Source organism: Mandrillus leucophaeus, unplaced genomic scaffold (assembly GCF_000951045.1).
Source record: "Mandrillus leucophaeus isolate KB7577 unplaced genomic scaffold, Mleu.le_1.0 Scaffold13, whole genome shotgun sequence".
Classification (NCBI taxonomy): domain Eukaryota; kingdom Metazoa; phylum Chordata; class Mammalia; order Primates; family Cercopithecidae; genus Mandrillus; species Mandrillus leucophaeus.
Window position 1 is genome coordinate 4,134,364 of NW_012101254.1, and position 25,802 is coordinate 4,160,165.

The following is a 25,802-nucleotide window of genomic DNA, read 5'->3' on the forward strand; positions in this document are numbered from 1 at the left end:
TGCTGAGACTGTCAGCATTCTCAATGGCTGGAGAGAGTTATAAATGCTAAGCCCACTAGGGCAAAGCTGAGGAAGGGTATAAAGAAAAGACAGTAGAAATTAGAAAGGCAGGGGGAGAACAGAGCAAAAACAAAAGGGATGGCAGTTGAGTTGACAAGATACTCAGAGCAGGCAGAGGTGACAGTGACAATATGGCATGAGGAGACAGAGGAAACCCCAGAATAACCATACTAGACCGAAAAGAAAGCCCTATGCTTTCTTCACATTGACCATGTGACAGCCCTGCAAACTGGAATATAAGGACAGTACTGACACTCGACTCACAGTCACCCATACCAGATGCTGGCTACCTGGCCCTCCCTGAAGCCCTCCTTGCTACTACTGCCTTCTTTTACCTAAGTCTTACCTCCTTAGTAGCACTCTTAGGTCTAGCCTCAACCCCCTTTCTCCCTACCAGAGATAAAACCCATTCCCTTGCTAAGGCCACCAGAAGAATGCTGCCTGCCTGGCTGTGAAGGATATTTCGTCTATTCATTATCCTTCACACCCTTCCCTACAGGCCTCAGGAAGGCTCTGGCATAGAAAGACAGAAGCAACAGCAACAGAGATGTTTTCAGCTACATTAAGAAGCTGGGCTGGCCTAGAGGATAAGCTAAGACTGACTCAAAGGAGATGAAAAAGCAGAAGATGGAATCACAATCAAGATTGCTTGCAGGGGTTAGGGCAGGAGGCAGCAAGTATGGAAGTTCAACCCTTAAGTGAAAAGAGGAGGAAGAAGATACACATCTAGGCCACTATCCAAAATAAGAAAGGGAGGAAAAACCAGGCAAGCACACAGACTGATAGTAGGAAAGGAGGCTCTGGAGGAAGCTGAGACGTATTTCGTTTTCATTTTTTTAAATTATTATTATTATTATTATTATTATTATTGCCCCAAATGTTGTTGTTGTTTTCCAAAGCAGAGATTTGCTTTTTTTGTTGTTGTTGTTTTTGTTTGTTTGAGATAGGGTCTTGAAACCTCACTCTCCCAGGCTCAAGTGATACCTCAGCCTCCCAAGTAGCAGGGATTACAGACGAGCACCACCATACCCAGCTAAGTTTTTATTTTTTTATTTTATTTTTTATCTTATTATTTTTTTGAGATGGAGCCTCGCTCTGTCACCCTGGCTGGAGTGCAGTGGCGCGAGCTCGGCTCACTGCAAGCTCTACCTCCCAGGTTCCCGCCATTCTCCTGCCTTAGCCTCCCGAGTAGCTGGGACTACAGGCGCCCGCCACCAAGACCGGCTAATTTTTTTGTATTTTTAGGGTTTCACTGTGTTAGCCAGGATGGTCTCGATCTCCTGACCTCGTGATCCGCCCGTCTCAGCCTCCCAAAGTGCTGGGATTATAGGCGTGAGCCACCGCGCCCGGCAGTTTTTATTTTTTGTAGAGACAGGGTCTCACTATGTTGCCCAGGCTGGTCTCAAACTCCTGGACTCAAGTCATCCTCCCACCTCACTCATTCTCCTAAAGTGCTAGGACTACAGGTGTGAGCCACTGTCCCCAGCCACTTTATTAACAAATAGTTTTACTCTAACAAAATTATTATATGATTCTTACTTTTTCCAGTTATTTGTTATTTAAAACTAGAACTGCAACTATATTACAGTAAATTTAGACCTAAGGTGGTATGGCTATTTGGTATAGGATTTTCTTTTCAAAATTCAGTATATCTGAATAGAATAGAAAGTATATTCACATGTTTGAAACTCAAGTATAAAGCACATACACTGTGAAAAGTCTCCCTCCCATTGCTGTCCCCCAGTCACCCAGTTGCCTTCCCCATTGGCAATCAGTATTACTAGTTTTTAACTAATCTTTCCAGAGATACAGTAGCAGGTGCTATCCCTCCCAGATTCCCTTTATCAGGCCAAACAGCTACAGCAGACATCGGCTGCTAGAGGTTTACATCTGCACCCTTCCCAGAATTACTGTGGGTCCCTCCCACCCCCAAGTCATGGGCAGCCTATGACCAATGAAGGGTTGGGAGGACGGGGTATGAAAACCCAAGCCCCTTGCCTCCATGGCATCTGTGGTGCCATTCAGGCTCTCCTGAAACTATATCTTAGTCCAGCTTCTTCTCCTGCCCTCTCCTGCTTCCCTCACTCCCATATAGATTTCTCCAGAGAGCACTCTCTTAATAAATCACTTGCAGATGAATCTCCGATTCAGTCTGTTTTTAGGGAACCTGACCTAAACAGATATTATGAACATAAGCAATGGCCTACTTACCTATGTATTCTTCCCCCGCCATCATTTTTACAGACAGTGTCTGTTACACACACCGTTCTGCACCTTGCTTTTGTTACTCATCTTGATAGTGTTTCATATCTTACATATAGTTGCCTGTTTTTTTAACAGCTATATGGTGTTCTATTGTATATCTATATTATAAATAATTTAATCCATCCCCTTTGATAAACATTTAGGGGATTTCTAATCTTTTACTATTATTAATATAAACAATGCTGTACATCATTTCCTAAGTATGTGAGGGACAAACTCCTAGAAATGAAATAGATCAAAGGGCATGTGCATTTGTAATCAGGATAGAGAATGTAACTAATTTGTCCTTCAATGAGCAATATAAGAAAGTGCCTTTTTGTCAGCCTCATCAGCACAGTATAAAATCATAATTAATCTTAATCAAATTCATATATAAAAATGGTATTAAGGCCAGGTGTAGTGGCTTACACCTGCAATCCCAGCACTTTGGGAGGCTGAAGTTGGCAGATCGCTTGAGGCCAGAAGTTCAAGACCAGTTTGGGCAACATGGCAAGACCCCATCTCTACAAAAAATTAAAAATCAGCCAGGTATGGTGGGGCATGCCTGTGGTCCCAGCTACTTGGGAGGCTGAGGCAGGAGGATCACTTGGTCCCAGAAGGTCAAGGCTGCAGTGAGCTGTCACTGTGCCACTGCACTCCAGTCTGGGTGACAGAGTGAGACCCTATCTCAAAAAAAAAAAAAAAAAAGGTATTAGGTTGTAGTATTGTATTTCTCTCATGATCATGAAGTTGAGCGTCTTTGTATAAAAGATGCTATTTGTATTTCTTTTTCTGTGGTCTGTGAGTACACATCCTTTACCGATTTTTCTCCTGGGTGGTTGGCTGTCTACTTATCATTCAGAGGTCTTTTTATTAATAATTTAATATTTTTTGAGATAGGAACTTCCTCTGTCACCCATGCTGGAGTGCAATGGCACGATCACAGCTCACTGTAGCCTCGAACTCCTGGGCTCAAGCAATCCTCCTACCTTGGCTTTCCCAAGTAGGTGGGACCACAGGTATGCTCCAACATGGCTGGCTAATGTTTTTATTTTTTGTAGAGATAGGGTTGGGCCGTATCACCCAGGCTGGTCTTGAAAGTGATCTGCCTGCTTCAACCTCCCAAAGTGCTAGGATTACAGGCGTGAGCCACTACACTCAGCCTCAGAGGTCTTTACATATTAGATAAATTAGCTTTTTGTGCATGATGCTTTTTAAAGGAGTTTATTCCACACTAAAAGATTAAAAAAAAAACTTCAGAACCTTCCAATGTATCAGAAATCAACATAGTTTTCTCAGAAAATCCTCTATCAGACTGTATTTCACAAATATGAAACAGGTTTTCAGTTATTCTATGAAACCACTGCCTTCTGTGCTTTAAAAGGTTTCTTGTATTACATTTGTATTATATAATGATTTAGAATTCCAAATATAACTAAGACTTACTTTTTTAGTTCTGGAATCTCTGCTGGCTTTACAATTTTTATTAACCCTTTAAGTCTCTGTTGTTCTTTTCTCAGTTCAAAAGTTCTCAGGTGAAGTTTCTTCCGGGACACACCATCTAATGTACTGCCTGATTTCATTTCTGACATGAACGCATCTAAAGAATCCTGAGACGGAGACTCTGATAGAACTGTCCAAGAAAAAAAATAACACATGTTTAGAAAGATGATCCCAAATATTTTAAAATTCAGCCAAAGTTTCCACAAAAAAGTCACTAACATAAAACTGGAAAGAGGACATCACTAGTAATAGGAATAAGGAACAGGTTATAGCCATGAGACTTTGGGAAGTCATTTTGTCTCAATGGGTTTCATTCTCCTCAAGTATTAAATAAAGAGGTTAAACCAAATTATTTACAATGTTCTTTCTAGTTCTAAAACGGTATGTTGCTCCTTTGAAAGGCTCCATATTCTGTATGGTATTTCTTATTAACTAATGTAGCCCCAGTGCCTAGCACAGAGCACTATACATACTATAATAATAAATATTTGATGAAAAACTTACCTTGGCTTGAGGCTTTCAATCTCTCAGAAATTTCAGAAAGCTCCCTTTCAGCATCATTTAATTTTGCAACCTGTAACACCCAAATCAACAGGGTTTAAAAGTTTTTCTTCTTTCAAACTTTTTCCTTATCATCCTCCTGTTTTCATTATTGTTACTAGAAGTTTTAAGAAGAATAACTCAAAAGTCCAGTTAAACTGCTACTTATGGAGTTAACGCTTTATTTTTTTTTTCAGATGGAATCTCGCTCTGTCGCCACACTAGAGTGCAATGGTGCAATCTCGGCTCACTGCCACCTCTGCCTCCCGAGTTCAAGTGATTCTCCTGCCTCAGCCTCCTGAGTAGCTGGGACTACAGGTGCGTGCCACCACACTCAAATAATTTTTGTATTTTTAGTAGAGACGGGGTTTCACCATGTTGGCCAGGATGGTCTCAATCTCTTGACCTCGTGATCAGCCTGCCTCAGCCTCTCAAAGTGCTGGGATTACAGGTGTGAGCCACTACACTTGGCCCGAGTTAACGCTTTTTTTTTTTTTTTGGAGACGGAGTCTCGCACTGTCACTCAGGCTGGAGTGCAATGGCATGATCTCAACTCACTGCAACCTCTGCCTCCCACGTTCAAGCAATTCTCCTGTCTCAGCCTCCAGAGTAGCTGGGACTACAGGCGCACGCCACCACACCTGTCTAATTTTTGTATTTTTTCTTTAGTAGAGACGGGGTTTCACCATATTGGTCAGGCTGGTCTTGAACTCCTGACCTCAGGTGATCCACCTGCCTCAGCCTCCCAAAGTGCTGGGATTACGCGTGAGCCACCACGCCTGGCCTGGAGTTAACACTTTTTATGTGTTAAATCCAAATTTAATTTATTTCTGAATTTAAAAACACAGAATTAAACAGAATGAATAACTCAGACTTTATTTTACTCAGAAGAAAGAGCTCAAGGTATTGGTTTTCACATAAATCGAAAGGATAGATGTTGGGTAATGTTTTAAGTTCTGAATCCTACTATAAATTAATACCTGTAAGAAATTCCTTGAAGTGCAATTGCTGAATCAATACATTTCTAATGTTGAGAGATGTCATAGAATTGATCACTTAAAAGGCTGTATTGTACATTCCCACCAATTGAGAGTCCACTTCCCCATATTCTGGTCAAGCTCTGCATTATTAATCTTATGTTTTTTTCTAGTCAAATAGGAAGCCTATTACCTACCTATTATTGTTTGTTACCTACCCATTAACACATGTCACCTTGTGATAATTTCCTGATAATATACTGTTTCAGACTACATAGTACCATACTACATTCTTCAAAATTCCTTTGACTTCTCTTGACTGCCAGGAGGCTAAAGTCAATTTCACCTCAGAATGCCCTAACTTGGAACTTTTTCCTTTCTCTTTGAGAGAGGTACTATCATATCCAAAGAATGTTAATTAATGGATCAATATCCTGGAGGAAAGTATCTAGCAGCAAGCCAAATTTTTTTCAAACAACTTGGATAAGACTAGTTGTTTGTTACCATTAAATTAACAGACCACAAAAGTTATACTTCAGTATCAGATTTCAATGCTACTACTTTAAAAATTATAATTATCATAAAACATATTTAAATAATACATTATTTTATTAAAAATTAAACTATTAAATACCACAGCTACTTCCATAAACAAAACTTGCCAATGATTCAAAGGTCTCTGGCTTCTCATCAATCTTGCCAGCCTTCTTCATTCTGTTCAGACGCTTCTTCTCGACCAGGCCAGTCCGATCAAGAAATGTGTCATCATCACTGTCATAAAAGTCTTCATCTTCCCAGTTCTTGGCTTTCCTTTTCCGAGATACTAGAGGTAGACAAAATGATGAATAAATAAGTTTTTAAAAAAGAAAATAGAAAGAAAGAAGGCAAGTAGGCAAGGAGCTTAAAATGTCACCAACAACTACTGAAAGAGAGGTTCTACAAGCTGCCAAACTACATATAAAAACAAAGGGCTAAACCTTGAAGACATTATACTAACTGAAATAAGCCAGACATCAAAGGACACTTACTGCATTATATGAGGTACCTAAAGCAGTCAAATTCATAGAGACAGAAAAGTAGAATGGTGGTTGCCAGAAGCTGGGAAGGAGGGAGAATGAAGTTAGTGTTTAACAGGTACAGAATTTCAGTATGGCATGATAAAAAAAGTTTCGAAATGAACAGTGTTGATGGTTCCATAACTTTGTGAATGTACTTAATGCCACTGAGTGGTACTCTTAAAAAGGTTAAAATGGTACACTTTTCTATTATGTTTATTTTTCCACAATTTCTTATTAAATAATTTTTCATTAAAGCAAATAGTTAATTTATTTAATGAGCAAACAGCTTTTAAAAATCAATGAGGATGGCCAGGCGTGGTAATCCCAGCACTTTGGGAGGCCAAAGAGGGGTGGATCGCCTGAGGTCAAGACCAGCCTGACCAACATGGTGAAACCCCATCTCTACTAAAAATACAAAAATTAGATGGGCATGGTGGCAGGCACCTATAATCCCAGCTACTCAGGAGGCTGAGGCAGGAGAATTGCTTGAACCTGGGAGGTAGAGGTTGCAGTTAGCCAAGAAAGCGCCATTGTACTGCAGCCTGGGCAACAAGAGAGAAACTCTATCTCAAAAAAAAAAAAATCAATGAGGAAAAAGGAAAACAAGAAATCAGAAAAAGGCCAATAACCCAAAAGAAAATTTGAAAAAGAATAATGAAAGCAGTTCACAGAAAAATACAATAAATATTTTAAAAGATGTTACCTTAAAAAAAAGTACAAATTTAAAAATTAGATACTTCTCATCTATTAAACTAGAAAAACATAAAAATATTAATAATTGGTGGGAATGTACATTGATACAACCTTTTTGATGGTCAAGCCTACAATATCTGCCATTAAAAATGCACTGATCCAGCAATTTCACTTCTAGAAATTTATTCTATAAATATCAATGCAATAGTATTTATAACAGTGAATATGTAGAGAGTCCATCAATAAGAGACTATGACAGCTACTACTTGTTTGTCCACCCTACAACATTCTACTCCCTCTGTTCTGATAAAAGTACCTCTTTCCCTAGAAAATTCCTCCCCCATTTTATCTGGTTTAGGGATAGTTACAGGACCAAAGCCAAATCAGTAAGACTCTTTCCCTCATATTTATATTTAGAGATGGGGTAAAGAGGTTCTCTTTACAATGAGGTTATTAAAGTGACAGACTGTAAGTTCAGAGCTGTAAGCAATCAGCTTTTCAGCACAGGGTAAGAATTTGTCTGCAAAGTTTAAACACGTACTCATGAGACAGACTCACTCACAGAGACACACACACATACAGCTTGTATATGTCCTGGTGATGTGAGTCCAGTTTGGTAGTACCAAATTATGGTTTCAGAACTTGAGGTTCTGGTTCATGTAGTTGGTCCTTCATTCCTGTTCCTTCATCCTGAGCTATTCTTCCCAGCTTCTGCAGCCAATAACCTTTCCCCTAAGCTAGTTTGAATTGGACTTCTCTTATTTGCAAGCAAAATAGTCCTTATTAACATAAGCCTAATTTCCAGGTTAAGATGGTACATTAAACACACATACCTAATTTCCCTCTTTTCCTAAACCCCACTAAACCATAGTAAAGAGATGTTTTTTAAGTATAGTTACCCAAGCCTGGGCAACATAGCAAGACCTTGTCTTTATTAAAAATATATAATCCCAGCACTTTGGGAGGCCGAGGTGGGCGGATCACGAGGTCAGGAGATCGAGACCATCCTGGTTAACACGTGAAACCCCATCTCTACTAAAAATGCAAAAAATTAGCCAGGTGTGGCGGCGGGAGCCTGTAGTCCCAGCTACTTGGGAGGCTGAGGCAGGAGAATGGCGTGAACCCAGGAGGCGGAGCTTGTAGTGAGCCAAGATCGGGCCACTGCACTCCAGCCTGGGCGACTGAGCAAGACTCCGTCTCAAAAAAAAAAAGAAAGAAAGAAAGAAATCCACAAAGATCCAAATTTTAGAAAACTAGAAAGTAGACCTATGAGTAGAAACTAACTTAGCAGAACTTAAAAAGATAAATCCTAAACAGTGGGGAAAGCTGAGAGCCAAAGTGATTATACTGCAGAATCCTCAAATGAATCTGTAACTGGGGATGGATAGTACGGTCATGGAGGACTAAGTAAAAACTGATTGAGAAATAGATCTTCCTCCCTGCCTACTCATCTCCTTTCCATCTGCAGTAGAAATCCAGAGGTTAATCTCTGGAAAGGGTAAAACAGAAAGCCTTTGGATTATGAGTGGACTAGTAAAGTTGAAGGCATGGGCACTATAATCTAAAAATAGTACTGTCCTGAAAACTGCTAAATGAGAAGCTACTCAGCCACCTTCTACCATGTAGCTCTAGGAATACTGGCAGCCAGTTTTTTCCTTTCAAGCAGGAGATTGGAAGAGCACTTTCTGGGGGAATCTTGCTCACAGAGGAGGAAAACTAAAAGGATACTTACATCAAGGTTTCCCCAACAAAAGGCTGACCCACATCATTCAACAGTACTGCTCAAAGTCAACAAACCCCACTTATATATTCCAAACTGTCAATCACCTTTTACATACCCAAATTAAAAAACTACAATGAAGAATTACATGACACCTAAGAAAAGTCTTTAACATGCAAAACAGAGACCACATAAAAAGAAAAATAACATAGAGAAAACAGAAAGGAGATATTTACAACCCATGAAACAACAGGATATTATGTTTTAAAAAGGACAATTCAAAAACCAAAAACGAACTTTTAGAAATTAAAACCTTGGAGTCTTTGAGCCTTCTCTGGCATGAAAGACTGCCTGATTTTAAAACCTTAAAAAAAGAGAAAGAAATTAAAACTTTGATGGCAAAATAGAGAAGGCAGAAAGATAAAGGTGCAGAAATCTCTCAGAAAGAATGAAAAGACATACAAATGAAAAAAAGAAGAAAAAAAACTTAAATGGTCTGTCCAAGAGGTCCAAAGTCTGAATAATAAAATTCCATAGAAAACAGACGGATGAAACAATTAATGGCATAATTGCAGAAAACTTCCTGAACAGCCAAGATTTCCAGATCAAAAGGATCCCACAAGAAAAATGAACAAAAATAGACCCACAGAAAAGTACTTCATAGTTAAGTTTTAGAACCTTTAGAACAAAGGGAAACTCTTACAAACTCTGGCAAGGGGGAAAAGAAGATGACATACAATGGGATCAAAATCTGAACAGTTTAGGATTTCTCAAAAGCAACATTGAATGTAAAATAAGGAAAACTTTTTCCAACTTAGAATTGTATTCCCAGCCAAACTATTAATCAGGAGTGAAGCTACAATAATTATATTTTCAGAAGAGAAGGGTTAATAAAGTATATTTCCTATACATGCTTTCTCTGAAATCTACTAGAGGATGTCTACCAAAACAAGAGAGTAGACCAAGAAAAGGAAAGATGTGAAATTCTTTGAAGACTATCATCACCCAAGCCCTCTAGTGTTGTACCAGCTTTTTATCTGCTAAAAGTACAGAAGGATGTACTACTGTGCAAGGAAATAAACCAAGAAATATGAGAATATGAGAATCAAGAAACAGAAAAGTCAACCCTAGAGAAAAGACAAGGGAATCTCAAGGATGATAGGAAAGTTAAGTCCCAGGTGACAGTTCTATAGCAGATCTGCAGAGCAATAAGCCCTGAAAGAAAAATAGTGCTCTTCAGAAAAAGTGTCTCCAAAAAAAAAAATCAGAACTGATAAATTACTTAATCATTAAGTTGTTTGATATGGTGAGGCTCCTAAAAGGTGTGGGAGGAATGAGCAAGAAATACAAAAAAGCCCCAAACACATGAAAAGTAAACACAATTATTACCCTTAGGAAAAACAAAAAGAAATAAAACTGCTCAGTTATGACTAATATTGGCATAAGCATAATCATGTAAATACTAAATACTAATTTAGCAGAGTCAACATATAATGTCTAAAATAAATGACTCAAATTGTAACAGCATACTCTTGTTCTTAGAAATACAGGTGTTTTTAAATGCCAGAATAAATAACTGAAAGAACTGAAAGCCTTTAGGGAAGAAGGCTGAGGAGGGGTAGGGCAAGGAACAAGTATATTTTATTATAAGCTTTTCGGTAGTTTTGAACCAGACAAGTTACTTTGCAATAATAAAAATATAATATAAGCCTTACTAATAAATGATGCTCTACTCAGACTTTAAAAAAAAAAAAAAAAAAGCAAAATACATAAATAACGTATTGATACATACTATTGTATTGATGCTGTCTCTTATACACATCTAGATGTGTATAAGAGACAGCTCGTGATCTGCCTGCCTTGGCCTCCCAAAGTGCTGGGATTACAGGCATGAGCCACCGCGCCTAGGCAAATTTTTGTATTTTTAGTAGAGACGGGGTTTCACCGTGTTAGCCAGGATGGTCTCAATCTCCTGACCTCGTGATCTGCCTGCCTTGGCCTCCCAAAGTGCTGGGATTACAGGCGTGAGCCACTGCGCCCGACCAAGAAATACAGGTGTTTTTAAATGCCAGAATAAATAACTGAAAGAACTGAAAGCCTTTAGGGAAGAAGGCTGAGGAGGGGTAGGGCAAGGAACAAGTATATTTTATTATAAGCTTTTCGGTAGTTTTGAACCAGACAAGTTACTTTGCAATAATAAAAATATAATATAAGCCTTACTAATAAATGATGCTCTACTCAGACTTTAAAAAAAAAAAAAAAAGCAAAATACATAAATAACGTATTGATACATACTATTGTATTGATGTAATATTCGTGATACGGCCAGGCAGAGTGGCTCCTGCCTGTAATCCCAGCACTTTGGGAGGCCAAGGCGGGCAGATCACCTGAGGTCAGGAGTTCGAGACCAGCCTGACCAACATGGTGAAACTTCATCTCTATTAAAAATACAAAAATTGGCCAGGTGCGGTGGCTCATGCCTATAATCCCAGCACTTTGGGAGGCCGAGGCAGGTGGATCACCTGAGGTTGGGAGCTTGAGACCAGCCTGACCAACATGGAGAAACTCGGTTTCTACTAAAAATACAAAATTAGCCAGGCATGGTGGTGCATGCCTGTAATTCCAGCTACTCGGGAGGATGAGGCAGGAGAATTGCTTGAACCCAGGAGGCAGAGGTTGCAGTGAGGCAAGATCACACCATTGCACTCCAGCCTGGGCAACAAGAGCAAAGCTCCGTCTCAAAATAAATAAATAAATAAATACAAAAATTAGTTGTGCATGGTGGTGTGTGCCTATAGTCCCAGCTACTACTGAGGCTGAGGTGGGAGGATGGCTTGAACCTGGGAGGTGGAGGTTGCAGTGAGCCGAGATCATGCCACTGCACTCCAGCCTGGGTGACAGAGTGAGACTGCATCTCAAAAATAATAATAATAATAATGATAATAATATCCATGATATATTCTTATGTTAAAAAAGTGAGTCACAAAAGATTGTAATTAATATGACTACATTTGTGTATGAGTGTTTGTTTTTTGTTAAGGGATCTAGTTCTCAGCACACATCTATATATGCATGGAAAATGCCTGGGAGAACATAAACAGTGGCCACCTTAGGGTATTGAGAATTTTTTTCTTTTCACTTCAAAAAATTCTGTACAATTTATATATTCCCCCATAAAGAAGTTTTATTACCATTCGTGTCGAATTTTCCTTTTTTTTCCCTAGAAAAAAAGGGCTCCTATATACTGACCTGCTTCCTGCCGAAGCAATCCCAAAGTGTCAAGAATCCGACAAGCTTCCAATGAGCACTGGATCATTGCTTCTTTTTTCTTTCCTGAGTGAATGGCCTCAGCCACCAGTTGTTTTCCAGTTGAATCATCCACAGGTAATCTTCATTGGGTTGGTGGGAATTACAGCACAGCATTAAGCTCCAATTCTCATGAAAACAACTACTATGCTATGATAATAGTCATTTTTTTTAGATGGTCTTTTAGTCTTTGAATCCATCTTCTTTTATCTTGCCAATGTTGGATTTAAAATCTTTTCTTTCTATTTCTTACCCATTCCACCCCACTCTCCAATAATATAAGGGTTACTAAACTATGAAGGTTCAAATTTAGAAATAGCTTAAAATTAGATGAAAGCTACTTTTTGGGTTGTTATCTATAACCATACATTAAACCTGAAATTGGCCATTTTCCAGAAATGAACATTAATAAGAAAAAAACATACCTCACCCTGCAGAGCCAAGTGCTATGTCCCTGTTCATCAAATTCATATTCTAATTCTTCTCCTGTGGGAGAAAGACGGACAAAACAATTTTAATAGAATCCAAAAATTACTAGTTGATACAATGAGAAATGAGAACAAATGTTAAATAAGAACAAGTTCCTATCCTAACACTTTGGGAGGCTGAGGCAGGATGACAGCTTGAGTTTAGGAGAGCGAGACCAGTCTGTGCAACATGGCAAACCCCCATCTCTACAAAAAAATACAAAAATTAGCCAGGCATAATGGTACATGCCTTTTGTCCCAGTTACTATGGGTGCTAAGGCCGGAGGATAGCTTAAACCCAGGAGGTTAAGATTGCAGTGAGCCAAGATTGCACCATTGCACTCCAGCCTGGGCGACAGAGTGAGACCCTGTCAAAAAAAGAACAAGTTCCCATATTACACTCAGTAAATTTCAATGCATTTCACTTCTCATTCCTAGGGATTATCATCTGATAATAAAATTAGAGTAAGTCTGAGGCAGAGAAAAAAGCAAACTCAAAGTAATCAATTCTCCGTACATAGCTTTGTTCACTGTATAGTACCTTTCACTTTTCTAAGTTGTAGACTTAAGCGGTTATTTTAACACAGTTGCCTGGTTTTTAGAACCACAGATATTAAGTGTACAGCTGTTTCATATATTATTTATATATACATATAAAATATATACACATATACACACATATACATAGATATTCTCTCAAAGTATTTCTACCAAAACAATCCTCTATGGAAAAAAATTTTAAATCATATAATATAAAGTCAAAACCCATGTTAAGAATTACAAAAGATCAGGTGAATTTGGAATTAAAAAATTACAGGAAGTTGGCTCAATTTCCCCACCACCAAAGTCCAGGATCTTTTGAGAAGAATGAGATGAGTCAGGAAAAAGTACTTCTTTTTTTTAAGATAAGAAGAAAGACTAACAAGATTTTTATGATTTTTTTCCCTCTGCTATACTAATGAGGAATAATTTTCAAAATAAACCTAAAGTAACTGACCACAAGAGTAAAAAGTGAACAAGAAGGACGGCAATAAAATTACAGCATATCTTAGTATAAAGCTCAACCTGAAGCTCTAGAAAACCATACTGCTCTGGATACATTTTAGTGGTAGGGTCAGAATCTGTTTACATACCTTCTCGGTCAAAAAAGCCTTGGAGGGCCTTTTTGGGATCCTTTATATAAAAGGCCTCCCTTTCCTGCTGAAACTCTAAGACAATAGGGTTCTCTTCAGCATCATCCTCTACTGCATCTTCTCCTACAGGATATGGGAAAGAAAGAAAAGACAATCAGACATGAGAAGAGACTATTTGAATGATACCCACTATTCTTTCAGGCTGCATAAAGACATAGTTTAGGCTGGGCACGGTGGCTCACACCTGTAATCCCAGCAACTTGGGAGGCCAAGGCAGGTGGATCACAAGGTCAGGAGTTCGAGACCAGCTTGGCCAACATGGTGAAATCCCATCTCTACTAAAAATACAAAAAATTAGGCCGGGTGTGGTGGCTCATGCCTGTAATCCCAGCACTTTGGGAGGCCAAGGCGGGCGGATCATGAGGTCAGGAGATCGAGACCATCCTGGCTAACACGGTGAAACCCCATCTCCACCAAAAATACAAAAATTCTCCAGGCATGGTGGCGGGTGCCTGTAGTCCCAGTTACTCCGGAGGCTGAAGCAGGAGAATGACGTGAGCCCAGGAGGCAGAGTTTGCAGTAAGCCGAGATGGCACCACTGCACTCCAGCCTGGGCAACACAGCGAGACTCCGTCTCAAAAAAAAAATACAAAAAATTAGCTGGGCATAGTGGTGGGTGCCTGTAATCCCACCTACTCGGGAGGCTGAGGCAGGAGAACTGCTTGAACCTGGGAGGAAGAGGTTGTAGTGAACCAAGATTGCGCTACTGCACTCCAGCCCCAGCCCGGGCGACAGAGTGAGACTCTGTCTCCAAAAAAAAAAAAAAAGATGTAGTTTATCTGTGATGAAAAATAATACATACTTGCAGGGACAACGGGTGGAACAAACGCAACCCACCAGTATGAGCATATTCAGGTTTTCTAAATTGTGTGACAAATCAAAACTTGTTTTCATGGCACCTTAATTTTTTTTTCTCCATTATTATATTTTAAAAGTAAAATTACCTACCACATTGTGGAAAAAAATTTGAGCTCCTCAGTCTGGCATTCTTGTTCTCTCACACTCATATCTAACTTTCATTTCCAATATAATTTCCTAATACTTCTTATATCTGCCAAATAGACTGGTCTACTCACAACTTCCTTAAAATCATCAATCCCTACCCTGAATACCAATCCCAATACTCAGCTTCATAAGGCTTTTCCTTTCCTTCAAGTTCCAGCTCAAAAATCCTTATGCTTATACAGTTTCCCTGCTGGGTGCAGTGGTTCATGCCTGTAATCCCAACACTTTGGAAGGCCAAGCGGGGGAGAGGAGGGTGGATCACAAGGTCAGGAGTTCAAGACCAGCCTGGCCAATATGGCGAAACCCCGTCTTTACTAAAATAAAAAAAATAAAGTTTCCCAAAGATCTAAGTCAATGCTGTCCAACGGAAATATAATGAAAGCTGTATGTATAATCTTAAATTTTCTATTAGCCACATTACAAAATAAAAGAAACAGATAAAATTGTCATTTCAGCATGACATCAGTATAAAAATATCATGAAAGAGATATTCTACATTCTTTTTTTCAGACTAAGTCTTTGAAATTCAGTGTGTATTTTGCATTTACAGCACACGTCAATTGGGACTAGCCACACTGCAAGTGCTCAGTAACCACATGTGGCTAGTGGCTACCGTATTAGACAACACAGGTCTAAGTCCCCAGTGATTGTTCTCTCTTCTCCAAACTTTCACTCTAACTTACTTACGGTTCTAGCTTTTGTTTGGCACTTAGCACAAGTAATTTTGTAACTTCTCCTGTCTTCCCAACTATATATTAAGGCCATCTTCTACCTTTTTATACTCCCATCTCCTGAATATCCATTTTCTAAAATATCTGGTGTTAAAGAAAGTTTATTATTTTGGCTAAGGGACCAGCTTTCTCTGATTAGATATTCCACATTTCAGGATATTTTCACAAAGTACAAAAAATTCAAGAGAATATCCTATATTGAATAACATCCCATTTATTTGATTGAATAGAGTTCCACCCCCTCCAATGATAATCACATAGCACAAGGTCAGTACTTAATAAATATAAAATTTTAGAATTGTAAAAATAATAATTTTATGCCTAGGACAAGTTTTGAACAATAGAGTGCATTAAAAACAATTTTTTAAAAAATCCAAAGTGCCTATAAGTCAATTTCTTTACATCAGTAAAGTTAATGAATCACTCCAGGTTTTGGTTACCTCATGTGACCCATGAAAAGCTGTATGATTTAGAAAAACATTTAAGGGTACCACTAGTAATGAACGTAAAATATTAACCTCCGGCAGCAATTTTAATTTCTTACCCATTCCCCAGGTGCAACCCATCTCATCATCTTGGCTACCAGCATTTATCTTCCTTTCAGAGGTATCCATTTCCTCTTCTTCATCTGAGTCTTCTCCCAGCATCTTCTTCTCCAACAATTTTTGTTGCTGCTTGCGCAATTCCTTCAACTGTGTTACTGTTAACTCGGATTCTGCCTCTCGGTCTTCCTCTGGTCCCTGATGAACCAAGGAAAAAAAGGTTATTTATTTATTTAGAGACAGGGTCTTGCTCTGTCGCCTAGGCTGCACTGGAGTGCAGTGGCTGGAATACGCCTCACTGCAGCCTTGACCTCCTGGCTCAGGTGATCCTCCCATCTCAGCCTCCCGAGTAGCTGGGACCATGATGCCTGGCTAATTAATTTTTTTTTTTTTTTTTTAGAGACAGGGTCTTGCCATGTTGCCCAGCCTCCTCTCAAACTCCTGGGCTAAAGCGATCCTCCCGCCTGGGCCTCCCAAAGTGTTGGGATTACAGGCGCGTGCCACCGCACCTGGCCAAAAATCAAACAAACAAACAAAAAAAACTATTTTAGAGTTCGGGATTGTGAACATGACTTTCAGAAATACGGCAATGTGTACAGCACTCTGGAGATGATAGGCCAGACTTGATTCCTTCACTTTTGTAATCGCTGAATGGGAGATTCTTCTTCCTCATCAAAAGCTTAAGAAGCACAAGAACGCAGCCCAATGAGCCCGAGATTTCAATTCTAGGTTTTTCTACCTACCTGCAGGATAAAGAGCCGGGTGCTGCCTCCGAAGCGAACAACATGTCCAACGTGGACTCGACAGTAGGTGCGAGGTGGGATGCGAGTTTTGTTGAGAAAAGTGCCATGGGTGCTTCCCAGATCGTAGAGGTAGAAGCCCGGCCCGTTGCTGTCGCATTCTCCGTCAGGGCCAGACGCCCTGTGCTGCAGTACTGCGTGGTACCGAGACACCGAAGGGTGCTCCAGGCACACGTCGCAGCCAGACAGCCTCCCGAAAAGGCAGTAACTCGTCCCTTTCAAGCTACGGGTGCCAAGGATAGCGCCGCCCTTCAGGGTCTCTAAGCTGTAGGGGGCTGTGGCAGGGCCACCCCATGGAGGCTCCTGGTAGGGGGGAGCCCGGGCTGGACCGCCAGAGGAAGAAACCGCTGTCGGGGGGCGCGACTGCTCCTCCTGTAGACTCCTAAAATCCCCGCAGTCCGGCTGAGGAGGAGGGACGTCGGGCTCCCCAGAACTGGGGTCCTGCAACGCAGTGGGCCCTTCCTTCTGCACCTCCTCAGGGTTTGAAGAACTGGTGGCCGGGGCCTTACTCCGCGCCGCTGCGGGCACCGGCAGAGCTGGCTTCTTGAAGTCCCCACTGAGCTCTTGCGATGCCAGCGGCTCTGACTGAGAGAGAATGTCAGCCATCCTCAATCAGTGCAACCTCGAAATCCGCTCCTTCGAAACCTCACCCTTCGGTCTTTACGTTCCTGTACACGTCCCACTCTCCCAAGCTCCCAGTGGCGTCTGCAGGCGGCGGTGGTGAAGTTGCTCATTCACGACCTGGAGAGTTGCAAATTGGTGCTAACACGAGAAGGTCATAATACGAGAAAAAACGGTTATCGGGATGCTGTGCAGAACGGGGACATCTTTAGAGGTTACAATGAGATCGTAATGACTTCCTGTTGCATAGCTTGAGTGAGAAGAAGCGCTTCCGGCGGTCTTAGCTCACTAATCAACAAACCAGTTTTTGGGGCTTGACGCGACCCTTGCCTCAGGCCTCTCGGGGTCCAGACAGCCGCCCAGCCCGCTCTGTGAGGCAGCAGTGAGTAGTGTGGTACCTCCTTGTCTCGGTTCAGGTCCAGACCTCCCCTTTTTCCGGCTGCTCTGGACAGCAGGCGACCTCAGGACCCTCTGATTGGCGCCTGCGCCGGCGGACCGTGACCGAGAAAACCCCTGGAGGGACTTGGGCATTCCTTGGGCTCAGTGCCTGTTCTTCCTGCTCCTTTCGGTAAAGTAAGGGAAGAGGGTGACTTTTTTTTTTTATTTCGTTCATTCATTTATTTTTTTCTGAAATTAATTATTAAGGCAGAATAGTTTAGTGGTTAAGAGTGCAGACTCTGGAGACTCGATTTTTGACCTCGCCATTTGTGACATTGGGCAAGACACTAGGCCTCAGCCCTCTGAAAAATGAGGATAAGATTATTAGCTTCATAGGGTTGTTGGAAGAATTGAATTAAACAATAAATGTCAGCCGGAACGGTGGCTCATGCCTGTAATCCCAACATTTCGGGAGGCTGAGGCGGGAGGGTTGCTTGAGCCCAGGAGTTCCAGAGGAGGCTGGGCAACATGGCGAGACCCTGTCTCGCCAAAAAAAAAAAAAAAAAAAAAAAAAAAAAAAGAGACTGGCGCACGGCTGTAGTCCCAGCTACTCGAGAGGCTGAGATGGGAGAATTTCTTGGGCCCAGGAGGTTGAGGCTGCAGTGAACTATGATTGTACCACTGCACTCCAGCCTGGGCTACAGAGTGAGACCCTGTCTCAAAAAAGAAACAAACAAAAAAGGTGAAGTCTGGTATATAGTAAACATTCAACAAATGCCAGATAGATATTTCTCTGTGCCTGGCCCTGTAACAAGACCATGGCCATAAGAAATAGATGGGAGGAAAAAATCTATTGTGATAAGTACTAATTAAAATCCAAAGATAAATGCTGTGACGTAGACATGCAAAGCACTGTGAGAATAGAGAAAGGGAGATGCACTGGGGAAGTGACGGAGGGTGGGGACTTATGCTGTATGTACTTAAAAATGAATATGAGTCTGCCAGGGATGTGCAGGGTTGGCAGAGCATTTCTGGCAGAGTTCACAGCTGGAAGTGTCAACTGTGGAAATGGACAGCATTCTCAAGAAACTAAGTAGTATAACGTTGTTAGAACAAAGGTAGTCATTTCACCCAGGGAGTTCCTCCTTTGTGCTTCCACTACCCCAGGTCCATATACCTCTAGAACAGTACTTACCACGTACTTTCATATTGAAATATTCTGCTTCTGTTTCTCTTCCTCACCTCAGGGCAAGGATCTCACATTATCAGTCTTTGACCCGCCCAGAATGCCAGGCATTTGATAAATGTTTGTTGAACTTGAAGAGACATACGGACAATGAATCTGCAAAGGTGAGTTGAAACCAGATTGTGAATTTTGTTGAATCATAAGCCAAGGAATTCTGACTTTTTCCAGTAGGCAATGGGAAGCCATTAGATTTAAGTTTTAAAAAGAGTAAGTCTAGCAGCAGTGTAGAGAATAGATTACATACAAAGAGAGATTGGAGGAAGGGATACCAATTAGGAGGCAGCAGAAATCTCTCACATTCCTCACATTCTATATTGCAAAAGTTGAAAGCATAATGCCATTTATATTAGTGGTTCATAAATTTTTCCAGCAGGACCATGCCTAAGATACACATAATAAGAACCACTTCTTACTATCTTTAACACTACTTGCTTTTCTCCTATTGATCCAGCACAGATGTATCAAGATACTTTATCAGGCCTTGCTTATTGTTCAGGATTGAGCATGATGGTAGTTCTGGTAATGAGTTAGTGAGTGAGATGGAAATAGGGATACTAGAGCTCCAGATGCTGTTGTAGCTATTGGTCTACTAATGACCCAAATTCTACCCTGTGGTTCAGTGTAGTAGGAATTGTCATAGTATGACAATAACCAGCATCTAACAGTTACATTTCTCTTGTTTAGGGAGAACATCTTTGGTCCTACAGTTTTGCTGACACTGACATTTTTCTAAGTGGTCACAAATAGCCTGCTGTTTACATAAATAACTGACTGGCTAGACCTCGTATTTTTCACTACAGAAGCCTATAATCTAAAGTTGCCAGGATTTAAACACATTACTTTTAGGTTATCATCTACATTTATCCTGAGACCTCTTCTCTTCTTATTCCAAAATGTTGAGATACTGGGGAGAGATACCAATATCATCAAGCCAGACCAACAGAAGTTCCTTTGATTTGCTCCCACGGGAGTTCCGTCTGGTGGAAGTCCATGACCCACCCCTGCACCAACCCTCAGCCAACAAGCCGAAGCCCCCCACTATGCTGGACATCCCCTCAGAGCCATGTAGTCTCACCATCCATACGATTCAGTTGATTCAGCACAACCGACGACTTCGCAACCTTATTGCCACAGCGCAGGCCCAGAATCAGCAGCAGACAGAAGGTGTAAAAACTGAAGAGAGTGAACCTCTTCCCTCGTGCCCTGGGTCACCTCCTCTCCCTGATGACCTCCTGCCTTTAGATTGTAAAAATCCCAATGCACCATTCCAGATCCGGCACAGTGACCCAGAGAGTGACTTTTATCGGTAAGGCAAGGCTTTGCTGTATCTTACTTTTCTCAAGTCATCTTCCCAACAACCCTGTTAAGCTTGTAATAGCATTTCCATTTCCACGCGAGGAAAATGAGGATAAGAGTAATTGACTTGGCCAAGGTTTCTCAGGTAATTAGTGAGATGTCTAAGTTTTGAATGCCAGTCTTCAGAATTCAGGGTCTGTATTTTTTAATTTTTTGAGTGCTTACTATGTGCCAAGCACTTTACTAGGAGCAAGGTAATACACTGGTATGTAAAAAAGGCCATGGCCTCATAGTTCTTAGGATCTAGTCTTTCTCTTTAATATAAAAAATGTATTATGGGTTTAACTCGGTGTCTTCAAATTGGGATTCATGGACTTATTCTGGTATTTTTAGGAATCCACAAGTCTATACAAAAATCTTTAAATTGTGTGTTTTCATTTTGATAACATAGTTTAAGAAATAATAATATAAGCTGAGCACAGTGGCTCAAGCCTGTAATCCCAACACTTTAGGAAGCCAAGGTGGGTGGATCACTTGAGGCAAGGAGTTCAAAATCAGCCTGGCCAACATGGGGAAACCCCATCTCTACTAAAAATACAAAAATTAATCAGGTGTAGTGGCTGAGGCACGAGAATCACTTGAACCCAGGGGAGGCAGAGATTGCAGATCGCTCCACTGCACTCCAGTCTGGGTGACTGAGACCCTGTCGGAAAAAAAAAAAAAAAGAATAATATAAAAATATTATTGATCCCTACTACTCAATATCTGATCCAAGATCTGCAGCATCAACATCACCTGGGAGGTTTTTAGAAATGCAGAATCTCAGGCCTCATCCAGTCCTGCTGAATCAGAATCTGCATTTTAACAAGATCTCCAGGAGATTTGTATGTGCATTTAAGTTTGAGAAGCCCTGCTCCACATCCTCCGAAGGGGACTGCCTTATAACCTAGAGCTGCTACTAGATGTCAGTGTGCAAGTTATATTTCATGCCAAACAATTACTTTTTTTCTTTTCATTTTGAAATTTGCCAGACCTACAGAAATGTGTAAGTTGTAGTCAACAAACATCCAAATACCCTTCACCATGATTCACCAATGTTTAACATTTTGCCACATTTACTTTCTCACATGTGTGTGTATACACATATATACACACATACACATACATATATGCATACTTGTATATGCACACATTTTCCCCCAAACATTTTAAAGGAAGTTGCAGACATCGCCATATTTCACCCCTAAATTCCTCAGCATGCATATCCTAAGAATAAGGAAATTTTCCTGAATAATCATAATACCATCAACACACCAAAGTAAATGAACATTAAATACTACTTAATAAGTTCATATTCACATTCTTCCAATTATCTTTTGTAAATGTCTTCCCCCGCCCCGAGTCCAGGACCTAACAAAGATTCATGCGTTGTATCTGGTTGTTATGCCTCTTTAGAGTCTTATGAGTTCAGGTCACTTGTAGAATGTCACAATTACTGGATTTGCTGATTATCTCCTCAAGATTAGATTCAGATTAAATATGTTTGGCAAGAATACTACAGAAGTGATATTATATGTTATTTATTACATCTACCTGTTGCCAATAATACTATTTTTTTTTTTTTTTTGAGACGAAGTCTTGCTCTGTCACCCAGGCTGGAGTGTAGTGGCCGGATCTCAGCTCACTGCAAGCTCCTCCTCTCAGGTTCACACCATTCTCCTGCCTCAGCCTCCCGAGTAGCTGGGACTACAGGCACCCACCACTTCGCTCGGCTAGTTTTTTGTATTTTTTAGTAGAGACGGGGTTTCACCCTGTTAGACAGGATGGTCTCGATCTCCTGACCTCGTGATCCGCCCGTCTCGGCCTCCCAAAGTGCTGGGATTACAGGCTTGAGCCACCGCGCCCGGTCACTAATAATACTATTTTAATGGTTCCCAAACTAACGAGAAAAGTACAGAAATAGACTAAATACATAAGAGTTGCATTGCAGTTGGGCCAGGTGAAGGCCAGATTATATCAAGGTCCACTGTAATAAAAAGTTCTGAAGTCACTGGAATAATGAAAAGGGGAGGCATAACTGTTATTACATACACAGCAAATATATGCTAGCATAGACATGCCCAACTCAAAAAACTTGCTCTGTGGTGATCAATACTGTATTCACATACTGAGGGCAATTTAATTTCAACAACATAATGTTATCTATCATATTAAATTGATACTGTTATTTATTCATTTTTAGTTTTGTATCAAATTTATAGTGTTAGTAAGAGCCATAACCATCAAAAGTTTTTACATGGTTTTATTTTATACATATTTAAGAAACTGTATAACAAAAATAATTCACATCAGCTATGAGGGCACCAAAAAATTATTTTCCTTTGAAAGAGGTCCACATATTATTCTAGGAAAGTGATATTGGTTTAGTTGTCTCTGTTTATTAGGTACCTCTGAGGCCTTTAGCTTTTGGCCCAGAGACACTGGCCATAGAAATGATGACGATAGTAAATGAAGTTACTTGGCAATTAATTGTCTTATTCTCAAAACTATTATGTAAACTGCAATAGTTGCTATTGAACAGGTCAGGGTTTAGTGGGTGGATAACCCCTCGGGTACTTTTGTACAGTGCGTGATGACACATGCCAAGTATGAACCAGGGAAATATGATTTTCTGTGCTCTATTTTTATTGGTAAAATAAATTCCTTTGTCAGGGATAGGCAGAAGCCAATAGGAAATTTCAAGAGATGGGTAAATTATTAAAAGCTTCTTAAGTTATTTTTAGATCAAATAGCTTTCTTAAATTTTTTCTTAGAAATATTAAGATTTCTGTAGTGGTGATTGGGGCAAAATGGTGTATTATGAAGGATACGGTTTCTGGAGTCAGAAGCTTTACCACTTATTAATAACATGTAAACAAATTTTGGCAAGTCAGCCCTTCCGAACCTGTTTCCTCTCCTGGCAAATAGAAATAATAATAATGCAGACCCTACCCATTGCACAACACAGGATAGGATGAAAATGCTTTATAAGCTATATACGTTTTAAATTGCTTTTATAAAATTGAGTTGCCTTACCTGTTTTGAAATGGTCCCTTGTAATTTTATAAGAATCTAAGAATCTTAAACTCCTGGCAAGCTGTGAAGAATCTCTTTATTGGAACTGCGAATTTCTAAAAGTTTGTATTAATATATTGCCCAGCATGTATGAAAACTAGGTTGTGGTAAAATAATTAGAGCATCACTGAGCAGTGTCTGGGCTATACTGTTAAACTTAATCCTAAAAGTGATCAAAATTTAACAGTTGCTAGAAGGAAACTTTCTTTTCACTAGATATCCTTTTGGACTGTGTATTATAGACATGTATTGCCTATTCAAACTATGTCTTTGGAGGAGCTCAAAGATATGACCATGGGTTGCTAAGACATGTCCTGATAGCAGCAGGATGAAACTGAGCTATGTAACTTGGATAGAATTTCCCTGGAAAGCTAGGCTAGTGGCTTGACTGGAATTGTAAAACTCCTGGGGAGACAGGTGAGGTCACCCCTTTGCAAGAACATTAATAACATCATCATATCTCCACTTTCAGTGGGAAAGGGGAACCTGTGACTGAACTCAGCTGGCACTCCTGTCGGCAGCTCCTTTACCAGGCAGTGGCCACAATCCTGGCCCACGCAGGCTTTGACTGTGCTAATGAAAGTGTCCTGGAGACCCTAACTGATGTGGCACATGAGTATTGCCTTAAGTTTACCAAGTTGTTGCGTTTTGCTGTGGACCGGGAGGCCCGGCTGGGACAGACTCCTTTTCCAGATGTGATGGAGCAGGTATTCCATGAAGTGGGTATCGGCAGTGTGCTCTCCCTCCAGAAGTTCTGGCAGCACCGCATCAAGGACTATCACAGTTACATGCTACAGGTGAGGCGACCCTGTTGAAAAGTGGGCACAGATGTCTGTGCAATCTAGGAGTGTTCAGCAGGATCCCACAACACTTGGTCTAGAGTGCAGAGCACAGAGTCTTGGAACCGAGTGAACTTAACATACTTTTATGATGGCCCTAGCGATGTTCCTGGCCAAATGGGTCTCCTTTAGTCAATGAATGGCCACATTCACAGATACTTCCTCTGGAAGAAACTATCCACAAATATATGGAATCTGAGAGAATGCAGGTAGTCTGACTTTATTCATCAAGTATTTATTGAGTGCCTGTTGAGAGTCAAGCATTGTGGGATTCAGCAGTTACTAAGTTACCTGAGCGTACATTGTTTTTGAAGGGAAACAAACACAAGTCAACAAAAAATGATCAAAACAATTTCAGGAGCTGGGCATGATGGCACATGCCTGTAATCCCAGCTACTTGGGAAGCTGAGGTGGGAGGATTGCTTGAGGCCAGGAGTTCAAGACCAGCCTGGACAATATAGTGAGACCCCCATCTCTATAGAAAATTTAAAAATAAAAATTAGCTGGACATGGTGGCTCATGCCTGTGGTCTCAGCTACGCGGGAGTGTGAGGTGAGATCACTTGAGACCAGGAAGTTAAGGCTGCTGCGAGCCATGATTGTGCCATTGCACTCCAACCTGGGTGACAGAGCAAGACCCTGTCTGAAAAAAAAAAAAAGAAAACATAGATCTCCTACTGGCAATCCTCCCGCCTCAGCCTCCCAAGCAGCTAATATAATGGTTTGACTAGAATTGTAATATATATCTCTAATATAGCTGCTTGGGAGGCTGAGGTGGGAGGATTGTTTGAGGCCAGAAGTTTAAGGCCAGCCTGGGCAATATAGCAAGACTTAGCTGTCTCTAAGCACATACTTACAAAAATACAATTTTGTATAATGTTAAGTGCCATAAAAAAAAGTAAAATGATATTGCCTGGAGGATGGGTTGGTGAGGGGTGATTTTGGTTGGAACCAGCTAACCTCTTCAGCCCTTGTGCTCTTAAGTCATTTGTTCACTGTTTCAGTCTCTGCAGGTCTAAAATATTTAACACCCAAGAAAAGTCTTTGCTAAGTGATCCAGATTTCCCACACCATTGATTATTCACCTAGGATACATATGTCAATTTGTTTTTCCTTTTTTTAGACAGGGTTGCCTGGGCTGGAGTGCAGTGGCACAATCACAGCTCACTACAGCCTTAACCTGCTAGGCTCAAGTGATCGTTCCACCTCAGCCTCCCAAGTAGCTAAGACCACAGATGTGAACCACCATGCCCAGCTCTTTTTTTTTTTTGTAGAGATAGGATCTCACTAGATGTTGCCCAAGCTGGTCTCAGACTCCTAGGCTCAAGTGGTCCTTCCGCCTTGGCCTCCCAAAGTACCGGGATGACAGGTGTGAATGACTGTGCCCAGCCTCCTGTTAATTTTTATACCCAAAAAAAAATGTAATCTTTTGTCCCAGTTCTGTTTTAACACTTTTTTTTTACCTTTATG

The 25,802-nt window shown here is 40.7% G+C and overlaps 2 protein-coding genes across 7 annotated transcripts in view; one reads left to right on the plus strand and one right to left on the minus strand.

Annotated features, from left to right (window-relative positions):
• The window catches only part of SLC4A1AP (solute carrier family 4 (anion exchanger), member 1, adaptor protein), a 30,907-nt gene extending 13,305 nt beyond the window's left edge, over window positions 1–17,602 (minus strand). Inside the window, exons 1-8 of the mRNA XM_011972596.1 lie at window positions 16,783–17,602; window positions 16,042–16,237; window positions 13,702–13,824; window positions 12,527–12,587; window positions 12,045–12,184; window positions 5,987–6,147; window positions 4,312–4,381; window positions 3,751–3,937 (exon numbers count right to left, since the gene is read on the minus strand). Of these exons, the coding sequence (XP_011827986.1) occupies window positions 3,751–3,937; window positions 4,312–4,381; window positions 5,987–6,147; window positions 12,045–12,184; window positions 12,527–12,587; window positions 13,702–13,824; window positions 16,042–16,237; window positions 16,783–17,445 (1,601 nt within the window). The 5' untranslated portion in view covers window positions 17,446–17,602. The remainder of the gene's footprint in view (window positions 1–3,750; window positions 3,938–4,311; window positions 4,382–5,986; window positions 6,148–12,044; window positions 12,185–12,526; window positions 12,588–13,701; window positions 13,825–16,041; window positions 16,238–16,782) is intronic.
• The window catches only part of SUPT7L (suppressor of Ty 7 (S. cerevisiae)-like), a 12,364-nt gene continuing 4,082 nt past the window's right edge, over window positions 17,521–25,802 (plus strand). Inside the window, exons 1-5 of one of the 6 annotated variants that reach the window (XM_011972592.1) lie at window positions 17,537–17,614; window positions 17,877–18,028; window positions 19,086–19,188; window positions 19,986–20,390; window positions 23,967–24,291. In XM_011972592.1, the coding sequence (XP_011827982.1) occupies window positions 19,175–19,188; window positions 19,986–20,390; window positions 23,967–24,291 (744 nt within the window). In that variant the 5' untranslated portion in view covers window positions 17,537–17,614; window positions 17,877–18,028; window positions 19,086–19,174. Of the gene's footprint in view, window positions 18,034–19,085; window positions 19,189–19,768; window positions 20,391–23,966; window positions 24,292–25,802 lie in introns of all 6 variants that reach the window. The other 5 variants (XM_011972594.1, XM_011972591.1, XM_011972593.1 and 2 more) reach the window with 5 other exon arrangements.